The sequence below is a fragment of the Penaeus chinensis genome, chromosome 34 (assembly GCF_019202785.1).
Source record: "Penaeus chinensis breed Huanghai No. 1 chromosome 34, ASM1920278v2, whole genome shotgun sequence".
Lineage (NCBI taxonomy): Eukaryota > Metazoa > Arthropoda > Malacostraca > Decapoda > Penaeidae > Penaeus > Penaeus chinensis.
In genome coordinates, this window is record NC_061852.1 from 10,427,822 (window position 1) to 10,437,821 (window position 10,000).

The 10,000-nt window shown below is 38.3% G+C and overlaps 1 protein-coding gene across 5 annotated transcripts in view; it reads left to right on the forward strand.

The window, feature by feature from the left end:
- Positions 1 to 9,996, forward strand: part of LOC125043784 (UDP-N-acetylglucosamine--peptide N-acetylglucosaminyltransferase 110 kDa subunit-like) — a 91,168-nt gene extending 81,172 nt beyond the window's left edge. For 3 of the 5 annotated variants that reach the window (XM_047640063.1, XM_047640064.1, XM_047640067.1), the window contains 11 exons: positions 773 to 963; positions 2,473 to 2,626; positions 2,837 to 3,088; positions 4,025 to 4,224; positions 5,342 to 5,513; positions 5,792 to 5,986; positions 6,150 to 6,341; positions 6,449 to 6,676; positions 6,789 to 6,996; positions 7,691 to 7,859; positions 7,998 to 9,996. In XM_047640063.1, the coding sequence (XP_047496019.1) occupies positions 773 to 963; positions 2,473 to 2,626; positions 2,837 to 3,088; positions 4,025 to 4,224; positions 5,342 to 5,513; positions 5,792 to 5,986; positions 6,150 to 6,341; positions 6,449 to 6,676; positions 6,789 to 6,996; positions 7,691 to 7,859; positions 7,998 to 8,151 (2,115 nt within the window). In that variant the 3' untranslated portion in view covers positions 8,152 to 9,996. The remainder of the gene's footprint in view (positions 1 to 772; positions 964 to 2,472; positions 2,627 to 2,836; positions 3,089 to 4,024; positions 4,225 to 5,341; positions 5,514 to 5,791; positions 5,987 to 6,149; positions 6,342 to 6,448; positions 6,677 to 6,788; positions 6,997 to 7,690; positions 7,860 to 7,997) is intronic. The other 2 variants (XM_047640065.1, XM_047640066.1) reach the window with 1 other exon arrangement.
- The last annotated feature ends 4 nt before the right edge of the window (positions 9,997 to 10,000 follow it).

Consider the following 10,000-nt stretch of genomic DNA (forward strand, 5'->3'; position numbering starts at 1 on the left):
GTAGATAACTGTAGATATAGTTAGATGTATTCTTAGTAGATTTGTTTTCTCTCTTCATTGCTGTTGCTGATGATTTTTTTTTTTTTTTTTACTTGAATATAGTGCATTGAGAATGCAGTTGTAGTGAGCTGCATATTTACTTTCTATTTTTATTTGTGAATTGGGTCATGAGTTGATGACTATCTTTTTCTGTAGCTTAAAATTGTAGCTAAATATTGCAATGGATTGCCAGTTGTTCTTTTATTTGGAATAGCAATTGTACATGTATTGAAAGAGATTAATGTTGCTAGTTGCAATAGTAATCTTGCACTTTCCTCATTTGTGAAGTACAGCACTTTGACTAGAGTAATATTTTTTAATGTTTCTTGTGATTTTCTTCCTTAATTTTTCTTCTAATTACATTTGGTAACTTTCTTAGTTTGCCTATAATTCTATGAAGTTGGGTAATAGATTGTGTAAGGAGGACGTCGTTATCTCAACAATTATTCTTGATGTGTGAGAAGGGCATCTGTAGACTTTGTAAAAAAAAACATGCTGAGCAAGGTAAGTACTGAGATGAGAGAGGTATAGTTCAGAATATATGGAATCAAGGTTCTCAGAAAAAAAAACATTTTTCAGTCATCTAGAACTTGTCTTTAGAATATATTTTACTACTGAAAGGGGAAAAAAAAGTTTATATATATCACCATCTGTGATAAATAGTCCTTGAGTATCAGCAGTTAGGATGTCTCGGTGCCAAGTATCGAAACTTCTGACCCCAGTATGTACATAGATGCTCCTCTACCAGGGCTACACCGAGGATGCAACCCGCCTCTACCTCAAGGCTCTGGAGGTGTTCCCCGAGTTTGCAGCTGCTCACTCCAACCTGGCATCCATCCTGCAGCAGCAAGGGAAGCTCAATGAGGCACTCATGCACTACAAGGAGGCAATCCGCATCCAGCCAACATTTGCCGATGCCTATAGGTCAGTATGCAGATTTATTTTACTTTTAGTCTCTCTCTATCTAACACTCTCACTTTGTTTTTGTCTGTTTGTACATAAAGATATTAGGAGAAAGACATTTTAGTCAGCATATAAACCTTCCTTTCAAAGAGGTTAGCATAAGAAAGGGAAAGGGAAAGGGAAAGAAAAAAAAGAAAGAAAGAGAACTGATTTTAGACACAGCTGTTGGATTTTCAGTTTCAGGCTTCAACCTAATGAAGTGGATGGTGTCTTCCTGTGAGTTTTGGGCTTTTTGGCATTGGGTTATGGAGTCCTCAGGAAATAAGAAATAGATTTAGTAGTTTGAATAATTATGAAATTAGGGGTGTGCATTGGTCACTGGAAAGTTGTTAGAATTAAGAAATAAGTCCCTTAAGCTTGAATTTTTATTTTTGGTCTTTATTTTTGTATTTCTCGTAGGTGTAGGCGTGAAATTGATATTTGTTAAACACATGGATGTCATTACTAGTTGTCTCATCATTAACCCTTCAATGACGGTATCAGAAATCTCTCAGCTTCACTGACTCTGGTGACTTCTGGCAACCGTCCTGCCGTTTGGCCTGGAAGTCCGCTACATGTAGCGGAACTTTCTGCTTGATATACTCTAGGATATCGCGACGCCAATAGCCATACGTGGCGTGATAAGTCAATTTGTTATGACGGGTATAGACATGGCCCGGCAGATGTGGGTGAAGCTGATCAGCCTGATTTACAAATATATTGCCCTGTGAATGACATTAACCCCTTGCTGATGGGTGGTATATACACACATGCCATGGCACAACTTGACTTCTTTCCAGGTGGCATGTACACCTATGCCAAGTGTGTCAAGCCTTTTCAGTGTTGTGTGTGCTAAAAAGTTGTTTGCTTGTTTAGCCATTACTGCTGTAATGTAGGAGCTACAACCCCTTAAAAGTAGACTGCAATTACTTTTTACCCTTGTTCACTTTCAAACTCAGAGAATGTGGAAATTATTAATTTCCTATGCATCTGAATTTCCCATGAAGTGGCTGACTGCTCGCAGTGCCCCATGTGTGATCCAGTTTGATGTGTGAAGCTCTCATCAGCATTGGGTTTATTTAAACAAATTGATTGATTTGTTACATTACCAGTGAATACTTTTGTTCATTAAGAAATATTAGACTTAGATGTCATGGAATCATTTTCAAGATTAAAGACTATTTCTTAGTTCTAAGTGACCATGTTATAATTTTCAGTTTTGCACAACACAGTTTTTCTTTTGAAGACACCTGCATATGTTTCAGCATAGCACAAACTTCTAGCTTGATTTTTCTGTACTAAGTGTCACTATAGGGAATGACAACTTTCTTTTGAACCATAACCAGTAGAGTAAATTATGAAACCCACTTCTTTCTTTTCTCTTTTTTCCTAGAAAAATTATGAACATGGAAGAGGCGTTTATAATGGAGATTTCTCAACATTTTGTGTCTCTAAATGTCGGCAAGTATTTACCTTTCTTTCTCTTTGCAGCAACATGGGCAACACCCTCAAGGAGATGCAGGACATCCAAGGAGCCCTGCAGTGCTATACCCGTGCCATCCAGATAAACCCTGCCTTTGCTGATGCTCACTCCAACTTGGCCTCCATCCACAAGGACTCTGGCAACATTCCTGAGGCCATACAGGTGAGAAATTTCAAAGATTTATTTGAGCTCAGTTTGATTTTGAAGACTCTACTCCCTTGGCTATATACATTTAGACTGGCATTCTCCAGATTGTGCAACTAAGCTAGACTGAAACAGTAATAATTCCCTGAATGAAACTTTAGTCAGATGTGGTTCATTTACTAATTTCTGTATATCCATCTTATATGAATTACTTTTCTCCCTTTCCAGTCATACAGAACAGCACTCAAGCTGAAACCAGACTTTCCAGATGCCTATTGCAACCTTGCTCACTGTTTGCAAATTGTATGTGACTGGACGGATTATGATGCCCGTATGAAAAAACTGGTCAGCATTGTGGGTGAACAGCTAGAGCGCAACCGCCTTCCGTCCGTGCATCCACACCACTCCATGCTGTACCCCCTGTCTCATGAGTACCGCAAGGCCATTGCCAACAGACATGCAAACCTCTGCATGGAGAAGGTTAGTTATTTCACCATATTTTCTCTCTCCCTCTCCCTCCCTCCCTTCCTCTCTCTCCCTCCCTCCCTTCCTCTCTCTCCCTCCCTCCCCCTCTCTCTCCCTCCCTCCCCCTCTCTCTCCCTCCCTCCCCCTCTCTCTCCCTCCCTCCCCCTCTCTCTCCCTCCCTCCCCCTCTCTCTCTCTCCCTCCCCCTCTCTCTCCCTCCCTCCCCCTCTCTCTCCCTCCCTCCCCCTCTCTCTCCCTCCCTCCCCCTCTCTCCCTCCCTCCCCCTCTCTCCCCCTCTCTCCCCCTCCCTCCCTCCCTCCCCCTCTCTCCCCCTCCCTCCCTCCCTCCCCCTCTCTCCCCATCTCTCTCCCTCTCTTCCTCTCTTCCTCTCTGCCTCTCTGCCTCTCTGCCCCTCTCTCTCTCTCGCTCTCTCTCTCGCTCTCTCTCTCTATATATGTACATATATATGTACATATATATGTACATATATATGTACATATATATGTACATATATATGTATATATATATATATATATATATAACAATCCTCCCTGACCTGGTCTCGAACCTAGGTCACTCCGGGTATGAGACTGGAGGGCCAGCACTAAACCAACCATGCCACGTGACACACTAAAAGGAGTGTGCAACTAGGATCTAACTAGCTCCATAGACATTACCTATCTACTCATACATGAGTAATGATAGCGAGGTTTTACACACACTCCCTGTGGGCACTCGGTGGAAATTGATATAGAAATTCAAAACCAAAGTCGGATATTGCTTTCCCGTGTTGCCATGAAAACTTAGTAAGATTTAACATGTTTATATGTTAAAATATATATATATATATATATATATATATATATATATATATATATTTTTTTTTTTTTTTTTTTTTTTTTTTTTCCCCCCCCTTTCTCTCTCTCTCTCATGACTGGTTTTGGCCTTGCAGATCAACGTGTTGCACAAACAGCCATACAAGTACCCATCAGAACTGACCTCAGATGGCCGTGTCCGCATTGGCTATGTCTCCTCTGACTTTGGGAATCATCCTACTTCTCACCTTATGCAGAGCATCCCAGGATTACATGATAAGAGCCGTGTTGAGATCTTTTGCTATGCTCTTAGCCCTGATGATGGGACCACATTCAGGTGAGTGCTCATGTTCCTTCTCATGTATTCCTTAAAAAATGAGAACAGACACGCACACACACACACACACACACACACACACACACACACACACACACACACACACACACACACACACACACACACACACACACACACACATGCATGTATACATACATGTATACATACATGTATACATACACATGCATGCATACATACATATTTATATATATATTTATATATATATATTTATATATTTATATATTTATATATAACACACACACACACACACACACACACACACACACACACACACACACACACACACACACACACACACACACACACACACACATGCATGTATACATACATGTATACATACATGTATACATACATGTATACATACACATGCATGCATACATACATATTTATATATATATTTATATATATATTTATATATTTATATATTTATATATAACACACACACACACACACACACACACACACACACACACACACACACACACACACACACACACACACACACACACACACATGCATGTATACATACATGTATACATACATGTATACATACATGTATACATACACATGCATGCATACATACATATTTATATATATATTTATATATATATTTATATATTTATATATTTATATATAACACACACACACACACACACACACACACACACACACACACACACACACACGCATGTATACATACATGTATACATACATGTATACATACATGTATACATACACATGCATGCATACATACATATTTATATATATATATATTTATATATTTATATATTTATATATTTATATAAACACACACACACACACACACACACACACACACACACACACACACACACACACACACACACACACACACACACACACACACACATGCATGTATAAATATATATATATATATATATATATATATATATATATATATATATTTATGTATATATATATATAAATATATATAGACACACATAAATGTATGCATGCATGCATGCATACATGCATACATGCATACATACATACATACATACATACATACATACATACATATTAATCTTATTAATTTTCACTCAAATTTACATTTCAGGAGCAAAATCACCCGAGAGGCAGAGCATTTCATTGACCTGTCTCAGATTCCCTGCAACGGCAAGGCTGCTGATCGCATTAACCAAGATGGCATTCACATTCTGGTTAACATGAATGGATATACCAAGGGTGCTCGTAATGAGATCTTTGCTCTGCGTCCTGCTCCTGTCCAGGTCAGTGTAGTTTTCAAGCTGTTGGCAAACATAAAGGCTGAGGCCAAATTGTTGAGGGAAAAGTGTTTTTTTAAATTTCAGATTTAAGCTTTAGATTTAACCCATAATGTTAGAGGGTTTTGATTTATTAAAAGATTGAAAAACAAGTTAGTCTTTTTTCAGGATACAGTTATTAAACTCAAGTATAGCATGAATGGTAACAGCAAAATAAGATATGATGTGATTGTGTAAAATGAGTTTGTCATGATGTCAAAATGCATTATATTTTTGCTTTGCAGGTAATGTGGCTTGGTTACCCTGGCACAAGTGGTGCCCCCTTCATGGACTACCTCATCACAGACCGAATCACATCGCCTATGAAGCTTTCCACACAATACAGTGAAAAACTTGCCTTCATGCCAGATACATTCTTTGTTGGAGACCACAAACACATGTTCCCTCACCTGAAGGAGAGGGTTCTAATTGAGTCTGTTGTAAGTAGCAGAGCTTTTTCTTCTTCTGGCTCTCATTGCATAAATGGTGTCATGTAATGTTGAAATATATTAGCTTGTCATAGTTTCACATCAGATGAAACAAAATTTGCAAAAAATTTATTTCTAACATTTTTTTTTTTTTTCTTTTTTTTTTCTATGAAAGGATAACCCAAAACTGCTAAACAATGAAGGCATCAAAGACACAGTAGCACTCATCAACACAACTGATTTGAGCCCAGTGATTGAGAGTGCAGAAGTGATGACAATCAAGGAAGTAGTTAATCCAGCAACTACTAAGGAATCTGTGGAGGTTGCTGTTACTGTAGCGCAGCTGCCCACCACAGCACCAATTGAGGTGAGGACTGGTTCTTGTGATATTTCTGTCATAAAGTTTTGTAAGTGTACCATCTTACTATCTTATAAAACCACTGTCATTACTGTATTTCTCTCATCCTTTTACAGAGCATGATCCAAGCTGGCCAGGTACAGGCAACAGTGAATGGGATGCTTGTGCAGAATGGACTGGCCACAACACAAATGAACAACAAAGCTGCCACTGGAGAGGAACCACCACAGAATATCCTTGTCACCACCCGGAAGCAGTATGGCCTGCCAGAGGATGCAGTAATTTACTGTAACTTCAACCAGTTGTACAAGATTGATCCCTCAACACTACAGATGTGGTGCAATGTGAGTATGGTATCAAGATAATCATAGGTGTATGCAGAAAAGATTTTGTATTTGCAAGATTAGATAGATTTAAAACTAGGACAAAGTTGACCCTCCTCTCTTTTTGTTGCAGATTTTGAAACGAGTACCTAAGTCAATTGTATGGCTCCTGCGGTTCCCAGCTCATGGAGAAGCCAATATCCTAGCACAAGCACAACAACTTGGTGTTGGTGCTGGACGGATCATATTTTCTAATGTAGCTGCTAAAGAAGAACATGTACGTAGAGGGCAGCTGGCTGATGTGTGTTTAGACACCCCCTTGTGTAATGGACATACTACAGGTAAGTTGATACTAATATTGAATGGTGGTGAGTGACTAGGTTTACTGTTTTGTTTAAATTTTTTTCATGTCATCATTCTTCTTTATCTTCCACTCCACTTCTGCTCAGGTCACTCATTCTGTCAAAGAGGTATTAGTCACTGCTTTCATTATGTATATTGATTAAGAAATATTTTGTTACCTTTTCTCTATTTCCGTTCGGTATTTTGTCATACTTCGTTTATTTTTGTACCAAAAAATCGCCCTTAACCCAATGGCGCCGGGTATAGCAAATTAAAAAAAACTCTACGCTCTGGCGAACGGCGGCAGCGCGCCGACTCCGAGCGCGTGATATCGGTCCATCAAGCCGAATCATTGCCTCGGGGCGTTTTGGCGCGGTGCCGCTGCGGACAGCCGCACGCCGCACATCGTGCGTATTGTTATGACGGCGATAGCCGTGACCCGTCGCCATTGGGTTAATGACGAGTCACGTCAATAGACATGAAAACAAACAGCTCGAAATGTGGCGTGCACTTCGAGGCGGTGATTCGGCTTGATGTACCAAACTCCCGTCAGAGTGTAGAATTTTTTTTCAGTTTTCTTCAGCTGTCCCCAAGGGGTTAAAAAAAATTGCATATAGCCAGTTTCTTCAGGACATAAAAAATTGGGGTTGTAGAAAATCAACAACTACAAAAAAAATATTTTCTGCTTTCCAGGTATGGATGTTTTGTGGGCAGGTACTCCTATGATTACACTGTCTGGAGAAACCTTGGCATCTCGAGTTGCAGCTTCTCAACTCCATTGTTTAGGGTGTCCAGATCTTGTAGCACAAACCAGACAGGAATATGAGGACATTGCCTGTAAACTAGGGAATGATCGTGAATAGTAAGTATTTTCTTATTTCTTCTAATTTTTTTTGGGGGGAGGGATGTCAAACTTCAAAAAATTTTGTGAAATTGCTTTTGTTAAATAAATAAAGTGAGACCTCTGCAGTGCTCCATTACATGACCTTTTTCTCCCCAGCTTAAAAGCCACAAGAGCTAAAGTATGGAAGGCTCGCATCGACTCCCCTCTGTTTGATTGCAAGACATATGCGACTAACCTAGAACGGCTCTTTGGGCGCATGTGGAAGAAATATAATGGTGGAGAGAAGCCAGACCACATTACTGAGTGGTAATTGAAATAAGATATTTATTGAGATTCAGGATGGAGTATTTATTTATTTCAGTAGGATTTACTCAACTTGAAATTGTAAAATGATGTTGCATTGCCCGCAATCACACCGACTTACCAGTCATTTGTTGCAACCAAGGAAGTGAATTGATTAGAGAAGTATCCAGCACTAACTCTGAAGTAAATGTGATATTAGTTCTTTCAGATCAATGCCATAATTGTTACAATGCACCATTGCAGAACTGATGTTATTCGTTGTATACAGGCCAGTTGACCATTGACACAGTGGATTCCAGCTTCTTTATATATCCAGTACTACTTTGTCATTAACTTGTGTAACTCAAAGTAGGTGTTTTTAGCTAGACATTTTTGATATTTCAAAATATATGATCTTGTTAATGGCCAACCATCATGGAGATCAAACCTGTTAGAATTTGAAATACAAGGCATATCTGATCAATAAAAGATTGCGTGGAGTTAATATTATGAACAAGCTGTAAATAAATCCTAAGTTTTCTTTTAGAAATAAGCATGCTTCAAAAGGCTCAGGAGTCTTCAAGTGTGTTTGTGTGCGTGAGTGTATAGGGTTCTCATTTTTCACTTAATTTTTTGTCATTTATTTTTTATGTATTAAGACAGGGATATTTCTACATGTATAAAAAGTTTTATCCATGTTTATTTGTTGTTTATTATAGTTTTATTTTTGATTTTTGGCAAATTCTGCAATTAGTGAGAATAGATATCCATATGTACATTCTTAGATGATATTTCATAATTATCAGAGGCATTAGTGATAATTTTTCTTCATCCCAAAGAATGTGCACTGTTACCATGTACATAATGACAAGGCTCCATTAGCTTTTTAGAACATGGTAAATAATATCCATCAATATTGATATTCAAATATATTTTTAAATGCCCTTACAACAGATTGAAAGGTAACCATGAATAAAAAGCTTGTCTCACAGATCTGGTTGTGGGGCAGTTTTAGGTTGTCTTGTTAACTGTGGGTGCTACAGATTTGAAAATTTCATTTATTTGTATGCCAACGAAGTTATTGGTAGGTAAAAGCATGTTCACTCTGTTGTAGAGGCAGGTGAAGCAGTCTCTTGATATAAAGGGAATAATCATTAAAAAAAAAAATATTTTTTTTGTGTATGGGACAGTTTATATGTAAAATTTGAACTTAGACAGGTTGATAAGGGATCTAAATAATGTTTAGTAATACAATTCATCATGCAAGGTGTGATAAAGTGTCCTTGTGAGACACTGGATGACAAATATCTAGGTGTTGACTAACACAGGTTTGATTTGTCATGGAAGTTCCTTGCACTAAGTGATACCATTATCAAGCATTACAGTTGTAAGTGGACGTGTGACATCTGTTTGTTTCTTGTTAAAGAAGTGTTTCTTTTGTATTAGTAGCCCAGTATTCTCACTCTGGAAATGAATATTTGAGCATTGTCCTCCATGAAGAAGAAGAAGAAGTAATGCACTTTTGGGCTTGGACAATGGCGAGTACACCACTCAAGGCCGTTTCATCCCTTGCATCACTGTAGATTTTGGTTTGCTCCATTCTTGCTGTAGATTTCTCCATCTCTCCTTTTTTTCTTCCTCCCCTCTCTGGAGACTTCACAGGAGTAGTATTTTTACAAATATAGGATGCTGCGGTGTTTCTCTAAGTTTGTTTATACATCTTGTTTTCCTATGTGTATATATATATATATTTTTTATGTTTCCTCAGGACTTCAAAGAAATTGAAAATGATTTAATGAAAGTTCACAGAGAGGGGATGCATAAAAAGTCTGTACATTGTTCTTTGCTTTTCAAAAATAAAATACAAACAAAGCAAG